General features: G+C 42.0%; 1 protein-coding gene across 1 annotated transcript in view; it reads right to left on the bottom strand.

The window, feature by feature from the left end:
* LOC132589665 (mucin-5B-like) overlaps nucleotides 1–20,686 on the bottom strand; it is a 126,264-nt gene that overhangs the window by 90,999 nt on the left and 14,579 nt on the right. The window contains exons 7-14 of the mRNA XM_060262400.1: nucleotides 18,279–18,404; nucleotides 17,278–17,395; nucleotides 12,229–12,367; nucleotides 9,436–9,537; nucleotides 7,758–7,827; nucleotides 7,515–7,652; nucleotides 6,627–6,791; nucleotides 4,622–4,716 (exon numbers count right to left, since the gene is read on the bottom strand). Of these exons, the coding sequence (XP_060118383.1) occupies nucleotides 4,622–4,716; nucleotides 6,627–6,791; nucleotides 7,515–7,652; nucleotides 7,758–7,827; nucleotides 9,436–9,537; nucleotides 12,229–12,367; nucleotides 17,278–17,395; nucleotides 18,279–18,404 (953 nt within the window). The remainder of the gene's footprint in view (nucleotides 1–4,621; nucleotides 4,717–6,626; nucleotides 6,792–7,514; nucleotides 7,653–7,757; nucleotides 7,828–9,435; nucleotides 9,538–12,228; nucleotides 12,368–17,277; nucleotides 17,396–18,278; nucleotides 18,405–20,686) is intronic.

Here is a 20,686-nt window from a genome sequence, read left to right on the forward strand (position 1 = left end):
CTTTGAGCCCTTTTATTCTTTGCAGCAAATAGAGAGCTGGGGGACATTATTCATGGACTTGTAGTATTCATCCATGGGCCAAAATTCTTTGAAACTTGGTGGTTCTTTACAGGATAGTCATCCCTCACTCCACTGCAATTCTGGTGACATTTGGTTGAAAAACAGATGCTCCCACCCTCCTGGGGGAAAAAAAACTCATAGGAAATAATGAAAATGCAATTACATTGGCTGGGTGAATCTTGTTCAGGAGCTCAAGGAACACATCCCCTTGTCCCAATTTGCTTGAAATTTGATGATTCTTTACAGGGCAAGGAAATCACTCTGCCCTAATTTTGGCATCATTAGGTTGAAAAACAGCCACTACATCCCTCCCAATATAGAATCCATAGGAAATAATGGCAGATCAGTGGGAAGGAACTGGTATGGGGGAACTGGCAAAGGAAGTCTCTTTCACTTTGTGCAAAGAAAGGAACAGACTGCTACAGTGAAGGATGGCAAATGCAGAGTTTTCAGTGGAAAGGTGAGAAAAGTTTATCATCAGTCGCTGTAATAGAAGGAAAATGCAGACAGGATACCTTTTTTAAAAATGCAGTGGCCAGTCAGATCCCTCCTGCTAGGCTGGCACTAGACCAACATTTTAGGAATCAGTAGAAGTGTGGCTGCATAGAAAGTCACCTATTTTGGGGATCCGTAAAATAAAACCTCTTTTCTGCCTGAAAATTAGATTACAAGGAGGCTTGTGTACTGTTGAAGTTTAATGCCATTATCTTTCTCAACAGCTGCCATAGACCTTCGTATACAACATTCCCCATTGAAAATAATGTTTCAAAAGTCCAGAACCATATGGATTTAAATCCTGAACAAGCAATGTCCTTCCATGAAACAAGCAATCATTGACCCCTCAAAAAAAAAAGCTCAGATTCAAAAATATAACAGATTTTCAGCACACACCCCTACTAAACATATTTATTAAAAAAACCAAACAACCAAACAACTACAGAGAGCTGGAAGGGACGGTGGCTCAGTGGTAGAGCATCTGCTTGGGAAGCAGAAGGTCCCAGGTTCAATCCCTGGCATCTCCAAAAAAGGGTCCAGGCAAATAGGTGTGAAAAACCTCAGCTTGAGACCCTGGAGAGCCGCTGCCAGTCTGAGAAGACAATACTGACTTTGATGGACCGAGGGTCTGATTCAGTATAAGGCAGCTTCGTAGGTTCATATTCAAAGAAGAAGCAAAATCAGAATACACATGGATGATTTTGGTTTCTTCATTTACCACTCCTTTGTAGGTATGACATAGATCTCAGAAAAGTCTTCTGTAGAATAGTGACATTATGAGGAAAATTAATCCATATTTACATCGTTCTACCTTTAAAAACAAGACGAGTATAACTTCTACAAGGCTGACAACATATTTTAAAAAAAACAAGATGGACTGCAATTTCCTTGGGCCAAATTACGTGATACTTTTTTCATGCCATTTTTGGTAGAAAAAGCCCAGCAGGAACTTATTTGCATATTAAGCCCCACCTCCTTATGCCAAGGCAGCTGGAACTTCATTTCTGTGCATTCCTGCTCCAAACAAACAAAACCCCTTGCTTTTCAAAACTATATGTTTTTTAACGAATCGTCTTTGGGTTTCCCCAACCCAACTAGATTTCACCTCGGTTACATAGCAGCTGCAAGGAATGTCGCTTTTTAAAGCCTCCAGGAGCCAATTTGACTCAGGATAGCTGTATGAGGAGAGAGGGTTCCTGCTTCTCCGAATGCTGTCCCCCTGAACTTTGGCCCGAGTGAGGAGTTATTTGTTTAACTCTGGAGACGCAGGTAGAGTATGTTAGCTACATGAAACTCCTAAAGTATGCAAATAACTTCTCACTGGAGAGTTATGGACTTGCAAAAGGTGGAGGACTCTCTCCCCCGCCACACACACACAGCACTGCTGTGATTCAGCTTTGCTTTGCTTGTTTTAAAAGTGAGATTGCCCGCAGCTCCTGTGTGACTGAGGTGAAAACAAGTTGGGTTGGTCTCAGGGCTACTTTCTCTAGCAGTTTGCTTTCTATCAGTTTACTCAGACAAAGGGAAAATTCTTCTTCACTGTTACCATAAATTGTCCTGTTTCAAAGCCTTAACTAGCCACTAGAGAACAACCATTACTACATTTATAGATTTTTGTCCCAGCTCTACGCCTGCATTAGAAATATATTTACCTAATTAATCCAGAATATGGATAAAAATGTGCATTTGAATGCATATGAAAATGTGCATCCAACTGAAGGACATGCAGCACAGGTAGACGATGTCCATATCCTGATGTGGAGGGACGGTGGCTCAGTGGTAGAGCATCTGCTTGGGAAGCAGAAGGTCCCAGGTTCAATCCCTGGCATCTCCAAAAAAGGGTCCAGGCAAATAGAGGTGAAAAACCTCAGCTTGAGACCCTGGAGAGCCGCTGCCAGTCTGAGAAGACAATACTGACTTTGATGGACCAAGGGTCTGATTCAGTATAAGGCAGCTTCATATGTGTGTACCGATATGCATTTGAAAGGGAATCAAAGATGAAAAATCTGCCCTTGACCCATTTCTATCTGGATTCAGGCCTGGATTTGGTACCAAGACAGCCTTAGCTGCACTAGTGAACTATCTTGGTTTAAAGTTGGGCAGGGGATACTTTCCCCTGTTGATACTGTTGTTCCTCTCAGTGGCCTTTGACACAGTTGACCAATCCGTTCTTATCCACCAGATTAAATATGGTGTTGTATTAATGGCATAGGTCTTCGTTGGTTTTATTCTTTTCTGTCTGATTGGAGACAAAGAGTCTCCATCAGATAAGGAGAATCAACTGGGTGGGATATATAAGAGGCCGCTGAATGAGACTGCCTGGAGCTTTGCTGTTGGATGTCATCAGTTTTATCCAAGCCCTCATATGCATTGGTCTTGGTTCTGAACCAGTGCTTCAAGGCTGTGGTCAGGAGGCTAAGACACAACACATTGAAGCTGAATCCAGAAAAGACAGGTAATGCTGGTTGGGAAGACTGATATTCTAGAGTGACAGAATCCACTTGTCCTAGATGGAGTGATGCTGGCTTTTTCAGAGCAGGTTAAGAGTTTGGTGGTACTCATGGGCCCTGCCTTGCTGTTTAAAAAACAGTTTGGCATTGGTGACCAGGAATATCTTCTATCAACTGTATGTGATTTGCCAACTCTCTTTTTATCTAGACTCAGATGATCTGGCCACACTGATCCATGTTTCTGTGACCACACAGTTGGATCGCTGCAGTGTGCTCTGCATGGGGCTACACTTGAAGACAAAGATCTGAAAATTCAGCAATAAATAAAATCCAACTTAAGACTGTCTCTATTGCACATTTGTACAACACAGTTGGATTTGCAGAGGGTTTCTTAAAGTTAGAGGTTCTGCTTCTATCATTTTGGAGGATTTTGTTCCACAGATGGAACTATATTGAGAATTAGATCAATTATGATGATTTCCAAATGTGAACACAGTGGTTAGAAATTATGAGGCAAACCCCTATGTGGCACTGATGTATAGGGACAGCCAACCATTCTTTTCAGTTGTGAAGAAAACTTTATATTGAGTGATCCCTGAATTTTCACCATTTTGAAGAAGTTGGCATTTCAGAAGTTTCTAAAGCCTCCATAATTTCTACATAACCATAAAAATTCACAGGAGCCTTACAGTCCTCCTTTGCACCCGATCATTGCAGAGCAGAATGTCCAATGTGGTTTCATGTTCTAGGAAGGTAGGGCTGGCATCACTGATACATCGATTATATTGGCTCACTCAGTTTGGAATGCACAAGAGGATAAAGCCTCCAGAGCAAAATAGGTTATAGTGATTCCTTAATCTATTATCTTTGTATTTGGATCAGAATACTGGCCTTCAAACAGGTCGCAGAGTAAGTATATAACTGCCTGGCACAGCGATGTCAAATTCATTTGTTATGAGGGCCAGATCAGACATAAATGAGACCTTGTGGGGCCATGTTGGGATGGGCCATGTGTGTACCTATTTAAGATTATGTAGCAGAGATATAGACTTGATAAAAGACACAAACATAATTAAATATTTTTTTAAAAAAAAAACCCTTAAAACCTGCTTAAAAACATGCTTAAAACATTAGCACTTGTTGGTCTTAAAGGTGTTTTCTTTGTATTTCTCCCATGGGATCCAGGGAGCTGGGCAAAGGAAGCTCTGGCTCTTTCCTTCCTTCCCCAGAGATAAGGAGGGGGAGAAGCCTCAGAAGAGAGGCTTGGCTCAGTAGCTCTGCTGTGCGATTGAGGGAGCCTGGCAAAGCAAGCTATCCCTCCTCCCCTTCCTCTGCAAGGGAAGAGCCTCAGCCAACAGAGAAAATAGAGGTTTTGCTCTGTAGTTCCTGTGCAATTGAGCAAGCCTTGCAAAGCAAGCTGTTATGCAGAAGGAAGCAAGAGAGAGGGAGAAAGAAGCAGATGACAGCCAGTTGCTCGGGGGCATGATAAGAACCCTCTGGGGCTTGATTCAGTCCCCAGGCCACATGTTTGACACCCTTGACCTAGCAGATCTGAATGCATTACAAATTATGCCTGATATTAGATTATTTAAGACATAATTAAAGTCATGACTCACCTTAACATAAGAAGCAGGGTCTATAACAGGATGACACTTTGCAAATATCCCTCCTGGGTTTGCCAGAAGGGCACACCAGTGCTTCCCAAATGCTTCTAACAGAGAAAATGAAGACACTCAAAACAACTTATAGAATATTAATTTCTCTTTTGTCTTTTTAAAAAACTTTTCTTAGGAAGATCCATAATTTGATCTGTATGGAGCACTTAATAGCAGAGAACCAATGGTTATCATTAAATAACCTGCTGATAAGTAAAACTATCATTAGTATTTACCACTAATGTTATTACATTATTAAGAGTCCAAACCTAAGACCTCCAAGTTATGCTGATGTCTGATCTATACTTTATACCATTCAGAGGCAAGGCATAGGATGGCACCCTTAGTTTGTTAAGGTATGTGAGAAATAAGTTTGATCGGTCTATGATAACCATTTCCACCCAAATAAGATTGTATATTCATCCAGCAAAATTGTGCAGGCTCTAAAGAAGCTACTTTATATACAAAGGTTGCAATAAGTATAAAACCCATTGATCTCTGCAGAACTTAATTTGGAGTAAACACACACGGGATTGAGGTATCGGGCATTTACATTGCAAGAGGGGGCCAGAAGCAGGCCTCAGATTCAGTGGGAGCTCACAGGAGCACAGCTCCTGGACCTTTCTGAGAGTTCCACCTGCTCCTTCCCACCTTGTCCATTGAATAATAGGTGCAGCTGCATAACAATCCCTGGATGAGCTCCACCACCTATTTTTCTACAAAAAGACCCCTGGTCAGAACCAGCCCCTTATTATGAAACAAACTGCATAGACCATTCTTAATATAGAGGACTAGCTGCCATTCACATTTGTCAGCAACCATAAAATGCTGCATTTGGGGAAACTGTGAAGAGGACAAAACCTGTTATCTTCCATTAACTCTGTAGTAGAATGGCTGTGTCAGTGACTGCAATTTTCTGGTCAATATTTCAGTTTAGCTGTGAATGTACAGGGTACCTTTTAAGTGAACTTTTACCTGTCATTCTGTAATATGTTGATGATAATAATTGGTTACTCTGAACAGTTATTCTTGTCACTGAGATTGTATTAAGTGTTTTGACAATTCAGCTGGATATGTACATTCTTATTATCATTACTATTATTATTGAACAAAGTAGGAGTCAAGGTGAACCTTTAAGACCAACCAATTTTTATTTAGAACGTAAGCTTACGTTCTAAATAAAAATTGGTTGGTCTTAAAGGTTCACCTTGACTCCTACTTTGTTCAACTGCTTCAGACCAACACGGCTACCCGCTTGGATTTATTATTATTATTATTATTATTATTATTATTATTATTATTATTATTATTATTATTATTAAAATTGTCAGAGTGTCTGTGTAGGTAGAAAGAGGGTTTGTACATTGCAAGAACCCTTGAAGGGAGTGTGCACACTTACACACCCTGCATACACACAACGTGTGAGAGATACCTAAGTGATAGACAGAGTAGATTGTAGCTAACATACTGAATTAGGAAGCCCCAAGTATGAACCTCCCCTCTATGATGAATTCCGTAGGGGGCCTTAATCATCTGTTATATTTAAGATTTCCATCTGCACCATAATGAAAATAATACTGACCCTATCTTACAGTGCTATTGCAAGGGGATTTGTTTTGAGGTACTTTGAACTTTCCAGAAGTTCTATCCAAATTCTAAACACATGACAAATTTTAAAATATTGGTGGTGGCAGTGGAAAGTACTGTGAAGTCACATATAACTTATCGTGATCCTGTAGGGTTTTCAAGGCAAAAGATGTTCAGAGGTGATTTGCAATTAGCTGCCTCCCTGTCATAACCCCGAACTTCCTTGGCGGTCTCCCATCCAAATACTAGCCAGGCTGACCCTGCTTAACTTCTGAGAGCTGATGAAATTGGGCAAGCCTAGGCTACCCAGGGCAAGGCATATTAGATTTTAATATTTAAAATACTAAGTGCACTTAAAAAGAAATGCTGGTGGTGGCACCTTTATCTTCACTCCTCAGACAGGGATCTTCAATTATGTCTTGAACATCAGCACAGCTGGCCATGATCTTCCATGAGTTTCCAAAAGCTGAAGGTGAATCTTCCACAATCCCACTAACAGTTTGAAAATCGTCAGTCTCTATATTATTGAAATTTCCACACAGTCCTGGGTAGAATGAGGAAGAAGAAAACCACAAGATACAAAATCCAACCCAAAAACTGTGCATAGTTTTTGAAACAATCTGTTAAAGGAATCAGGTAGAGTCACACCAGACCAGGGGAGACAGTAGAATTGTCATGGTGCCCTGAAGAAGGATCAGTTCAGCTGACCGCAGAGAAAAGGGAGTGAAACCACCACCATCACCCCAGTATGTCCAGCTTGCTCTTTTCTTTGGTGGCTGCTACAGTGATTTTACTCTCTCTTCTCTGCAATCAACTTGTTTTCCTGTCTGCTATTATCAAGAAGCCAAGATGAGAGCACAGAGGCTACAGAGTACTTCATGAATCAATGGATTTATGCCCAGAATAAGTCCTAGAACAAATGGAACAAAGTTTGAACAATTATCTGATAACAGTTACCCTATGTCACTTCCAGGTTTTCCCCAGAAATGACAGGTTTTCCCCAGAAATGACAAGGTTGCAATGACTCTTATGGTGAACTGTCCTCAAAACCATTTTTTTCCCCCCAACCATCACACTTTGCCTTTGAGAGAGTACACACTGTTTAGATGGCAGGAGAATAGAGGGGATCCTATGACAGAGTGGGTTTTAATGGCAATAAATATGTCTGAGTCATGGTTGTTTAAAATCAAGGTGGACCCAACAATCAAGTAACTTTGAAAAACCTTATAGCAGACAGACAAAAAGCAAGAAAAAAAACTACTATTACCAGATGTTCGATTGTGGTAAGTTTCATCTATTGTTATGAAGACTTGCATTGTAGGTTTTAGTTGCACTTGAATTTGTATTCGTGAAGATGTCACAATGTTCACATAAAATGTTGATGGTCTAAAGAGGGTGACACCATCTAATAAAACAACAAAGATATGTCCTGCTACAGATCAGTCCAAATAGAATATATATATATATATGACTTAGTCTTTAGAAATTAAGAATGAAACTGTATAATGACCTTTAGTTAAGGGCAACGCAGCAATTACATTATTGATATAGACATTTCCACAGGCACACACTTTTACATTCTGCAAAGAAAAAAGGAGATTAATAAAATAAATTAAAATAAACTAAACAGATATCCAAGCCATTTCACAAAAAAAGTCATTCTAGCCAATTTCTACTGCAACACTAAAAAATCAGACTTGATCACCTCATCTCTTCCTCCTAAACCTCAGGCATGCATACATTAGGCCTCCCCCTCCCACGCACACCTTGTGCCATTTTCCCAATTAACAAGTTTCAGAAGTGCACTGTTTGTCCATTCAGGAAATCCATGTGTACACTTTTGAGTTCCCCAACAGACAAAATACTACCCCCATGGACCATTTCAGGTCATGTAAAGGGTGTATATGCTGAAGCTCCTTCTCCATGAATGCCACAATCACAATCTGAATTGGGTACTACATGCAGGGGAATTGAGGAGAATCTGCAACTCATATGTGACTGTTACACAGGACACAGAGTAGAGATCCTGAACCCAACATCTGTCATATGTGATTACATTATAGTATGTGGAGCTCTCCAAAGTTTTTTCCCTAACAATTAAATTCACCAGAAAGTAACACAAACACTCCTGAGAAACCAGAAGGCAACTGGAAACTGATATCTCTGGATGGGCATGAACTGGCTCACAACCAAAGGTTCATAATGAATTTTGGCTGGTTCATGGTCTGTGAACTGAAGAGCCTCCATGAACAATTTGTGGCAGTTCATAAAGAGCAGAAAGCAGGGATTTAAATGGCTTGGAACCATTTAAACTTGTGCTTTCTGCTCCCTGACACTTTTCGTGGGGGAAATCCCTGCTTTCTGCTCCCTGCTGTTTTTCAAGGGGAGCAGAAAGCAGGTCACAAACTGATACAAACTAGTTCAGTTTGTGAACCAGCCTCACAGTTTGCAGTTCAAGCCCATCCCTACTCATACCATTTCTATTTCGCTCATAGATTTTGCCTTTGTGCTGAGAGTTCACTCCACTGAGGAATTACAATATTTATGAACATTTCATGAAATTAGAGCAGCTCAGTTGATAATTAGGAGAAGCTTATTGTATTAAAATAAAGGTTCATTAGGGTTGCTAGCAAGCCTGGAGGAAAAAAATTATGTCCTGTGCCTTTAACAGAGGCTTAGTATATTGAAATGGGCAGCTGAAACTTTCCATGGTGTGGTAGTAAATAACATTACCTAGCAAATAACATCCCAGTAAACTTCTGCCCTGTGGCGCAGGGTGGTAAGGCTGAAGTACTGCGATCCAAGCTTTCTGCTCACAACCTGTTCGATCCTGGCAGAAGCTGGGTTCCAGTAGCTAGCTCAAGGTTGACTCAGCCTTCCATCCTCCAAGGTTGGTAAAATGAGTATCCAGCTTGCTGCAGGGGGGGGGGGTGTAGATGACTGGGGAAGGCAATGGCAAACCACCCCATTAAAAAGTCTGATGTGAAAACGTCGTGTCACTCCAGAGTAGGAAATGACTGGTGCTTGCACATGGGGCTACCTTTACATCTGAACTTCTGTTAAAGGGACAGGACATATTTCTCCAGGCAAATGGCAACACTAAAGAAAACAACTAGTGTACGATTTCTTCAGCAGTGTAATCTAAGGCACAGACAATGCTTGCAAACATAATTTCACCAGCAACTTACAGTAACTCCTAGTGTGATTAAAACATTCTTCAAGCATGTCATAGTGTCTGAAGAACCACACTGAACAATCTCTCCAATGATCACAAAGGAACCATCTGTATCCTGAAAATGAGATCAAAAAATGCACCATGAATGTTGTAATTGTTCTGAACAAGAAGGACATTGTGGATGATAGTGATGAGCAGAATATGGGTTAGGGAGCAAGCCATACCAGTTTATTTATAATTTTAATTTTTTAAAAATGTTAAAACTTTTAATTCAGATTCTAGAATTAGAAATAAATGCTTCAAGAATATAACAATGCAACATAGCTATTAGTCTATTCAATATGTGTCACCAGTAATCAGAAAAGAGCCCCAGTCCAATGCATTGTAGATTTCATCTAGTAAATTTCTGGCCTCTCAAAACTTTTTAAAATGCAAACTGTATTTGTTCCCATTCACTGAGAGGGGTTTGTAAGCTGAGGCAGGTTTCTACTTGGGGAAACATGTATTATAGGGGAAGTGGGGGAAGCATATGCACAGAATATGGTCTGGGACCTGCCTACCTTAGGGACCGTCTCTCCCCACATGTTCCCCAGAGAGTGCTGAGGTCGGGGTCTCAGAACCTCCTTGTAATCCCTGGGCCAAAGGAGGCCCGTCTGAAAGCGACCAGGTACAGGGCCTTCTCGATTGCAGCTCCCTGTTGGTGGAATCAGCTCCTGGAGGAGGTGAGGGCCCTGCGGAACCTGGAGCAGTTCCGCAGGGCCTGTAAAACAACCCTCTTCCGGTTGGCATATAATTAATTGTGATCAGAATGCCGAATACTAAATCTCAAACATCAGATTACTGAATATTGGAAATTGAAGGACTGATTTAAGGAAAATGTAGCATAGTGTATACCGATGTGAGTTTTATGTATTTTTAGGTTTTTTTGTTTTTATTATATAATTTTAATCATATTTAAACCGATTTCTGTTAGCTTTTACTGTTGTAAGCCGCCCTGAGCCCACCTCGGTGGGGTAGGGCGGGATATAAATAAAATAAAATAAAATAAAATAAAATAAAATAAAGAATGTTGAAGTTATATCCAGCAACTAAAATGAATGTTGATCTGACACCAACAATCGTGTAGGGAGAGATGAGGAATAGGTGCCACATAGAATCGATGTACCCCTTCCTAACCTATAACAAGCAATCAATGGTATCATCATAACATGGAAAGATTTTAGAGGCGAAAAATGCTGTCAAGTCACTGCTGATTTAGGGTGACTCCATATGGTTTTTGAGGCAAGAGATGAACTGGGGCCATTGCCTGTCTTTGTGTAGCAATCCTGGGCTTCTTCAGAGGTCTCCCATCCAAGCACTAACCTGGTCCAACCCTGCTTAGCTTCCAAGATCTGATGAGATCAGGCTCTGATGAGATCAGCTCAGAACAGAAAGGTGTTACATACATCTATTTACAAGGAAGATTTATCTGAAAAGGCTATGCATATCTACACATCCCTTGCATATTGTCAATCTTGTTCATTGGCCTCCATTAGAGGGTGAGTATTTTAGTGTGTGTTGCTCTGGCTTTATGATATTGCTTGCCTGAAGATATCTATCAGGTCTTTTACAAAGGCCTTTCAAAAGGGTGTGTGCTGAGCTATATTCTATGTGATACTGTTTTGGAAGTCTGTTCTGTGCAAAATTTGATCATAATTGTATTTTAACTGCCTTTTGTATTTGTTTTAAGTATGATTTTTCATGTTTATGCCTTCTGGAATTTTAATGTAAATTGCCCTGAGCTCTGCCTGAAAAAGGGTGAGGTATCAATATTTCAAATCAGTAAATACATTCCATTTAGGCACAGGTGTGACCTACCACACATATTTTTAAACTACTTAAAATTGAATGACGGAAAGTACATTTTGTGCTGCCAAAAAAAAGTTAAGGATGCTTAAGCCTTAATGGGTATTAAGCACACAACTAAACACTTAAGCCCCTCTGATTTCAATAGCCTTGAGAACTGACCCTTTCTGGACCATATTCAAAAGTTTTATAGAAGCTCCACGCTTTATGTGACAAAAGTCTCTGATGTTCATACACCCTCAAAGAAAAAACAGAAACTAAGTGTGACATACATCTTTAAGCACCAATTAACAAAATCTGGTAATCCTTTCTGGATCCGAATCCCTAAACAAACATATAAATGTTAAAAGAAAGTCTGTCTCCAGGACTGATGAAATTTCTGTAAGAAACACTGGCATAACAACAACCTTATGCAAACAGTTATACATATTTTATGAGGCTGCAATTTTAGCTGGAGTTGGTTTGCATTTTTTGCATTTTCTGCATTTTCTTGGTGCCTCTAACTACTTAACTTTCTTCTGTTTTATACATGTTTGCTATGTAAAATCTGGCAGTGCCCTTAATGCCTTCCATTTAAGTTATGTTCACCAAATGATGGTGGAATCTGTTTTCTGAGTGCTTTGGCTGCGGAGAAATGACATTTTCCTAGCACTCAAACGCCAAACATCATGTGCCAGTTCTTAACTACAAATGCTGTGTGAAATATTAAAAGACACTCATTTACTTTACTTTACTTTACTTTATGATTTATATCCCGCCCTTCCCACCAAGTGGCTCAGGGTGGCTACCCATTCAGTATTATCATGGAAGACATCTGTACAAGGATTCAGCCATGTGACTGGACAAATCATTTTACAAAACTCAATATGAAGTACATCAAGTCACCCAGTAATGCTATCCAGTACCTTTATATGATCATAAAAGATCCCCACAAAAAGCCCACAAAATGATAAATAGATACCTTAGCTAAGACATAGTGGCAGTTGCCATGGAAAATAAATTGTTTCCTATCAAATGTGGTTATGTAAAATCCTCGTTCTACATTGCAATTTCCCGAACAGGGCAATGATAAGCAATGCCATTTTCCTCCAGTGCAGGTACTACAAAATAAAAAGAATATTTTAACTTACAAGGATAGCTATGTAGAAGAAACACATGGGACCAGCTCAGGACAATCAGGACAGTGTTTTCAGAGACAGATTTTGGTACAGACTATCAAGGAGATGTCAACATAATACTAACATGGATTAGTTTTTTCCTTCTTTACTGCTAACATAGCCTATGGTAAAACTTGGTTAAATTTGCAATAAGCCTCTATAAATATATGAAGCTTTTAAATAATAGATACTTCTGCCTTCCTACATAATGTCGTAAAAAAACCTTTGTAACCCATGTTTAGAAACAATGCTTTTCTGTCTCGTCATCAGAAAATAAATACATTCCACTGAAGAAAGTATGCAGATCATGTTGCAAACTTTCTGTAAACTGCTATTATACCTTATTAACTCTGCCTTCAGTATTAAGAACATAAGAGAAGCCATGTTGGATCAGGCCAATGGCCCATCCAGTCCAACACCCTTTGTCACACAGTGGCCAAAATTTTTTATATACACACACACACACACACACACACACACACACTGTGGCTAATAGCCACTGATGGACCTCTGCTCCATATTTTTATCTAACACCCTCTTGAAGCTGACTATGCTTGTAGCTGCTACCACCTCCTGTGGCAGTGAATTCCACATGAATTCCACATGTTAATCACCCTTTGGGTGAAGAAGTACCTCCTTTTATCCATTCTAATCCAACTGTTCAGCAATTTCATTAAATGCCCACGAGTTCTTGTATTGTGAGAAAGGGAGAAAAGTACCGTATTTTTTGGACCATAAGATGCACTTCCCCCCCCCAAAAAAAAAGTGTGGGGGGGAAGTGTGTGCGTCTTATGGAGCGACGTACCTTCCTCGGGGGGGGGGGGGGATCCGCTGCCTCCGCCTCCGATCCTGGCGCTTCCCCCGCGCCTGCCTGCCTGGCTCCAACTTTGCTTCCAGCAAGCGCTGGGATCGCTCCACACTGCCCCCACCGCAAACCCAGCGCTTCGCGAGCGCTGGCTGTGGAGGGGGCAGTGTGCTTCCTCCGTGCCTGTCTGCCTGGCTCCAGCTCTGATGCTTAAAGCAAGCACCAGGATCGCTCCCTCCGATCCCGGCGCTTGCTTTAAGCATCAGAGCTGGAGCCAGGCAGACAGGCACGGAGGAAGCACGCGCCCCCTCCGCAAACACAGAGCTTCGTGAGCGCCGGCTGCGGAGGGGGCAGCGTGCTTCCTCCGTGCCTGTCTGCCTGGCTCCAGCTCTGATGCTTAAAGCAAGCGCCAGGATCGGAGGGCAGAGGGAGCGGTCCTGGCACTTGCTGTAAGCGTCAGAGCTGGAGCCAGGCAGACAGGCACGGAGGAAGCACGCTGCCCGCTCCGCAGTCGGTGCTCGCAAAGCGCTGGGTTTGCGGTGGGGGCAGTGTGGAGCGATCCCAGCGCTTGCTGGAAGCAGAGCTGGAGCCAGGCAGGCGCGGGGGAAGCACCGGGATTGGAGGCGGAGGCAGCAGATCGCCCCCCTGGAGGAAGGTGCGTCCTATGGTCCGGAGCGCCTTATGGACCGAAAAATACGTTTCTCTACCTTCTCCATCCCATGCATAATCTTGTATACCTCTATCATGTCACCCCGCAGTCGACGTTTCTCCAAGCTAAAGAGCCCCAAGTGTTTTAACCTTTCTTCATAGGGAAAGTGTTCCAACCCTTTAATCATTCTAGTTGCCCTTTTCTGCACTTTTTCCAATTCTATAATATTTTTTTTGAGGTGCAGTGACCAGAATTGCACACAGTATTCCAAATGAGACCACACCATCGATTTATACAGGGGCATTATGATGCTGGCTGATTTGTTTTCAATTCCCTTCCTAATAATTCCCAGCATGGTGTTGGCCTTTTTTATTGCAATCGCACACTGTCTTGACATTTTCAGTGAGTTATCTACCATAACCCCAAGATCTCTCTCTTGGTCAGTCTCTGCCAGTTCACACCCTGTCAACTTATATTTGTAGCTGGGGTTTTTGGCCCCAATGTGCATTACTTTGCACTTGGCCACATTGAACCTCATCTGCCACATTGACGCCCACTCACCCAGCCTCAACAGATCCCTTTGGAGTGCCTCACAATCCTCTCTGGTTCTCACCACCCTGAACAATTTAGTGTCATCTGCAAACTTGGCCACTTCACTGCTTACTCTCAACTCCAAATCATTATGAACAAGTTAAAGAGCATGGGACCCAGTACTGAGCCCTGCGGCAACTCCACTGCTTACCGTCCTCCATTGTGAAGACTGTCCATTTATATTCACTCTCTGCTTCCTATTAATTAGCCAGTTTTTGATCCACAAGAGGGCCTGTCCTTTTACTCCATGACTCTCAAGCTCACTAAGGAGCCTTTGATGAGGAACTTTATCAAAAGCTTTCTGGAAGTCAAGGTAAACAATATCTATCGGGTCTCCTTTGTCCACATGTTTGTTCACCCCCTCAAAGAAATGTAACAGGTTAGTGAGGCAAGATCTTCCCTTACAGAGCCCATGCTGAGTCTTCCTCAATAACTCATGTTCATCAATGTGCCTACTCATTCTGTCCTTGATAAAGTTTTCTACCAACTTTCCCGGTATTGAAGTCAGACTGACTGGCCTGTAGTTTCCCAGATCTCCTCTGGAATCCTTTTGAAAGATGGGGGGTGACATTTGCTACCTTCCAGTCCTCAGGAACGGAGGCAGATTTCAATGAAAGATTACATATTTTTGTCAGAAGATCCACAAGTACAACTTTGAGTTCTTTCCGAACTCTTGGATATATGCCATCTGGACCTGGTGACTTATTAGTTTTTAATTCATCTATCAGTTGTAGGACCTCCTCTCTTGTCACCTCAATCTGACTCAGGTCTTTCAACACCCCTTCCAATATAAGTGGTTCTGGAGCAGGCAAACACTTCTCATCTTCCACAGTGAAGACGGAGGCAAAAAATGCATTCAGCTTCTCAGCCATTTCTCTATCCTCCTTCAGTAATCCTTCGACCCCTTGGTCATCCAAGGGCCCCACAGCCTCCCTCGCTGGTTTCCTGCTTCTAATATATTTGAAGAAATTTTTATTGTTGGTCTATGTTTTTTGCAATATGCTCCTCATAGTCCCTTTTTGCCTGCCTGATCACAGTCTTGCATTTGATTTGCCACAGCCTGTGTTCCCTTTTATTAATCTCACTTGGACTAGGTTTCCACCGCTTAAAGGAGTCCTTCTTACCTTTTACAGGTCCATTACTTTGTTTGTTAACCATGCAGGCCTTCTCTTATACCTGTTTGTGCCTTTCCTAACTTGTGGTATATATTTTATATATATTTTATTTATATATTTTATTATTTCTCAAAGATGGTGGATAGTGAAGGCAAACTACAAGTTATGTTGGAATTTTTAATGGAAGTTCCTAACATATAATTTAGGGGCAAATAGCAATCATGTAGGGTGACAGCAAGGGAGATTGGAGTGACCGTATTGGTGGGGGCTTAAATCTTCTCTTGCATTATTTTTGGATCCTGGGGAAAACATAAATAATAGACATAGCTGCACATTTATTTCTCGACAGAGCATACAGCAGCTTTCTGGCAGTGTTTCAGGACACGACAATGGTAGGGGAAGAGATTGTAGCCCCTTCTCCCTAAGCACCACGTGCATCTTAGGGCTCCTATCACTTGTCTGAGTCAAAGTCCTTGTGGTGACCACAAATACTTTGCATCATTTTGAGTCATTTATTTATTTTATTTATAATCCACCACTGTAATGGATACTGTAGGTAGATTAAAGAATAAAGCAGTGCAATCAGACAGCTTAAGACAACCGATGAACAATGTAATGATGAAGGTCACAAAATTAGAGTACAATGAGAACAGTAAACTATCTAAGGCAAGATCGACTATAAACAATATGGAGAGTGGATGACAAGATATGAGAGTGTAGAAAACGCAAGATGATACCTACAATAATCACTGCAATAAACTACAATCCTGTTAAATTTTAAAAGGGCCCTTCCTAGCTGTTTCATGCTCCCACTGTTCTAATCTGTTTTTTAAATGCCCTCTTGATCAGCGGTAATTCTCAATGGACATTTCTGCAGAATGATAGCCGTGTAGGAGCCTTCCTGACCTCCTCAAGCAGGCCATTCCACTAGATGGGGGCCACCAATGAGAATGAATGTGTATGGCCAGCTGCCAATCGTACCAATTTTCAGGAAGGTACCTTAACATGGCTTCACTTAGATAAGTGAAGCTGTTGCAGATGAACATAACAGGTCCTACAGGTATGTGGGCCCAGGCAATTATATTATTTGTAAGTAATAACAAGAACCTTGAATTGAACTCAGTAACTGATTGGTAACCAATGGAATGTCTGCAGAATGTTTGTGTGACATGTATGTTCCTAGTTCCTTGCCCAACAGTAACCAGGCAGCAAAGTTTTGCACCAAGTGAAATTTCTGAGTTGTCTTTTAAGGCAACCCAATATAGAGTGCATTATAATCAGGGCTTTTTTAAATAAAAAATGCAGGAATGCAGTTCCAGCTGGCTTGGCATTGGGGGTGTGGTCTAATATGCAAATGATTTCCTACTGGAAAACCCTGTGTGAAACAATGGTGATGTCAGGGCCCTGATTATAATAGCCTATCCTTAAAGCTAGATTAGTATGGATGGATCTATATGGCCAGAGCAGCTGAAGGGGACCCTAACTACATAAAATATTCCTGGCTTCATTGCCCTGAAAGTGCTCCAACTTCTCTTTTATCAAGAAGTAAATTTTAATTTGAAGGTCTTGAACTTTCCAAAGAAGTACACTGGTGTCCAGATTTTAAGTTAGCTAGCTCTGCTAGCTTTGGAAGAGCGTTTAGGTTAAATTCTACTAACTTGTTATATTGCAACTAGCAAGTGTATAACAGTACCAGTTTTGGCAGGGAGTGGAGTAGGTCTCTCCAGCTCTATAGACTTTGCCTTGAGAGGTGCAAGGACAGCTGCCAATGGGGATGCATTTTTTGCTGCTAATGTCATCAAGAATTGTTCCTGTTCCAACAGAAGAGAAACAAAAGACAGTCATTGGACCACTGGAAGAAATCTGTTTCACCTTAGTTATATACCAGTAAATAACACTGCTAAGCAAAATTTAAAAGTTTGGGACAGGGTGATAGATAACAGTAATTATGGTAGTTATATATGACTATTACAAGTAACAGAGGACAGAAGCAGTTTGTGCATTTTCAAATTCTTCAATGTTTGGGTAGCTGCTTGAATCATAATCACATGGAAACAGCTTCAAATACAAATAATTTCTATGATATTTCCAGTTTATTTGGGCTTCAAGTGAGTACCAATATACCAGGGTACATATGAGTTAAAATTAAGCAGGGGTCATAGCTGCAGAACATGGTTTCATTGCTGGAGCTCAGTACTGAAAATTGTGAAGTGAAAATGAGAAATTCCTTTTGAGAATGCGCATAATGTCTTTCCTTTTTCTGGGATCCGAGGAAAGATTTCAATGGCAGTCATGATAGGAGCAGTTTTGATCCCTGTCATCAGGGCTTTTTTTTGTAGCAGGAATTCCTTTGTATATTAGGCCACACACCCTGATGTAGCCAATCCTCCTGGAGCTTACAGCAGGCCTTGTACTAAGAGCCCTGGAAGCTCTTGGAGGATTGGCTACATCAGGGGGTATGGCCTAATATGCAAAGGAGTTCCTGCTACAAAAAAACCTCTGTCTGTCATCATTTGTTCTAGCAATTAAGCACTGATCTTAGCTCTTTCTAATGCTAGGGGGAATGTTAATGAATGTAAGTGCTAGTGAACTGTTTGACAGGGTCATTAAGAGGATGCAAGAGGTAAGATTTTAACGTACACTGCATAGCGAAAATGCTAAGGGAATAAAAATAACACAAGCATAGCTCCTTACCCTTAGCACAGTAGCAGCCACCAGTACATGGGGCTTTACATACTTTGTTCCTTTCTGGGTTGGAGCAGGTATCAATACAGGGGTTTCCACATTCCATGTATTCCAAGTTGGCTGGGCATTCTTGGACTGCAAACCCAAACAAAGTTTTTATATTAGTGACAAACACTAGCCTAAATTCAGATAGTAATTTCTCAAGCAAAGGCATCATTCTAAATCTATTTTACTACTTCCATGGTGAAATAAGATATGTCTTTCACTTTCCCCAGGCAAAGAAAATTCCTGCATGTATAAACTAGCATTCCAGGGAGAATATTGCGCTAAAAGCAACAAGCACCGCTTCTTCATTTTAAAAGGGTTTTTGTACCATGGGCAAAATAGAATGCTGGCGTTAGGGTTGCCAGACCCTGATCCAGCCAGGGGGTCCCCCAGGCTTCGGGGCTGCAATCCACTGGCCCCCAGCTGGCAAGTGGGGAAACACCAACCCCAAACAGGGACATCATTGTGCATCATTGTCCCTGATGTGATGATGTCACCTAGAAGTGTCATCATCGCATTGCCACCATTGTGTGATGATGCTCTGGGTTTTGGGCAAACTCTATGGTTTTGTATATTGTACATAATTTGTTTTTGAAAGACTGCTACCTTGTGAATTAAGAAAGAAAAAAAAATTAAACTGTTTGCATTGTTACCCTTTTCCTGTACTCAAACTGTTAGGCTCCTCCCATGCTGGCTAATAGGGCTATCAAGAGAGGAGGACTAAAGGTATAAATATAAGGGAGGTCAAGTCAGTTTGAGGGACTGTGAAATTGGAATCATGCTTCATTCAACAAATGTATTTGAATTTAGAGCACAATCCTAAGGGGAAGGCGGAAAGTGTTGTGGGAGCAGACGATCCACTACATTGGCACAAGTAGTATTGCACTCGCATAAGTCCAGAAGCACCGCAGCAGAGGGGACTTAGATCAGCATGGGGTCGCTGGAGCGCTGCCCTGCCTGAGAGCAGCGGGGCCTGAGGGCTGTGCCCGAGTGTTAGTGGAAGTGTGGTGGAGCGAGCTGCTCCAGCGTAGGAGGGGGGAGGAGTCAGGGGCATGGCCAGGCTTAGGCAGCTCCCTAAGGACATTGGGCCATGACATGCCCCCCCCCCCGAGAGGCATAAAGTTACGTCCATGGAAATGGTGGTGTAACCCATGGGCACTTGTTGAGACCGAAAACAAAGGTTTCTCCTATCACCGCAGGAGCTCGCAAACCCCTTAGGGAGCGGTGTAATTGCCTCACCAGCACCTCACACCCTAAGCTGACGAGCCCCCTCCCCAACAGCCAATCGCACTCTGAGTTCTGTGGCCCCTGGGGGAGGTGTTCCGTGTACATAGCAGGGGGTGTCAGGGCAACACAGGGGGTCTCTGGGTGGGGGGTGTCTGCTGGACTTGGTGGTCTGTTCACTTCCAGACACACATTCCAGCCGCTGTCTGTGGCAGCGAACTCCTGTACTTCGCGCTTCCTGTGTGTCTGTGCATGCCTCTAACCGTGCCTGCCATTGGCAGAGTCTCTGACAGCAGGAGGGTGTGAGGGGATTGACAGCCTCTTAGGTGCAGGCTTTCCACCCCCTCTCCCAGTGACATGCAACGGGCTGGCCAATCCCATGGTCCCACGCAACCATGACCCTCTCCTGCCCCGGCCTCAGCAGCGGGCAATGGCGTGGGCATGGGCATGGGCAGAATCACCATGGTGACGGGTGGCTTCTCTTTCACTCATCCACCTGCGCTCCCCCTCCCCATCTGATGTAACGTCTCCCCTTTGGGAGCCGACTGCGGCCACCTACACTAGTTCTACACTCGAGCACGGCTACACAGTGGTTCTCAGGATTGGGCTGCCATTTTACTTTTCATTCAGTTCTATGATGCAGCTACGAGGGTCACAGGGAAGGCAGAGGAGAATAGCCAGAAACTCTGACGTCCTGGTACTGTTTGCTGCACTTTGTTCACAGTAAAACTTTAATTAAGCTCTCTCCATGGCTTCAAACTACAATGAGGCTGAGGCAAATGTGAGATATTGCTAAGCCCATCAAATGTCCTGTTATAGGTGTTATATGTTAGTAGGTTGATGTCGATGTTGACATGTAAATGTGTATATTTTAGTATGTAAGGTGTATTACTGTGTATTACTGTGTTAAATGTTTAAATGTTTAATAATAAAAAAGTAACTTGTTAAAGCAAAAAAAAAAAAGTCCTGTTATGCTTTCATTTCTCTCTCATTCTACTTTCTAATTCTTCTGTGTTTGTCCCCCTCCCATCCCCAAATAATTAGAAGTGATATAATTACATACTAAAACTTTTCAAGAAATGGGTTGTTATTATTGTTGTATTGGTGAGACATCTGAGAATGGGCCTTTTGTAAATGCAGTATTGTAA

The sequence above is a fragment of the Heteronotia binoei genome, chromosome 21, assembly GCF_032191835.1.
Source record: "Heteronotia binoei isolate CCM8104 ecotype False Entrance Well chromosome 21, APGP_CSIRO_Hbin_v1, whole genome shotgun sequence".
NCBI lineage: Eukaryota > Metazoa > Chordata > Lepidosauria > Squamata > Gekkonidae > Heteronotia > Heteronotia binoei.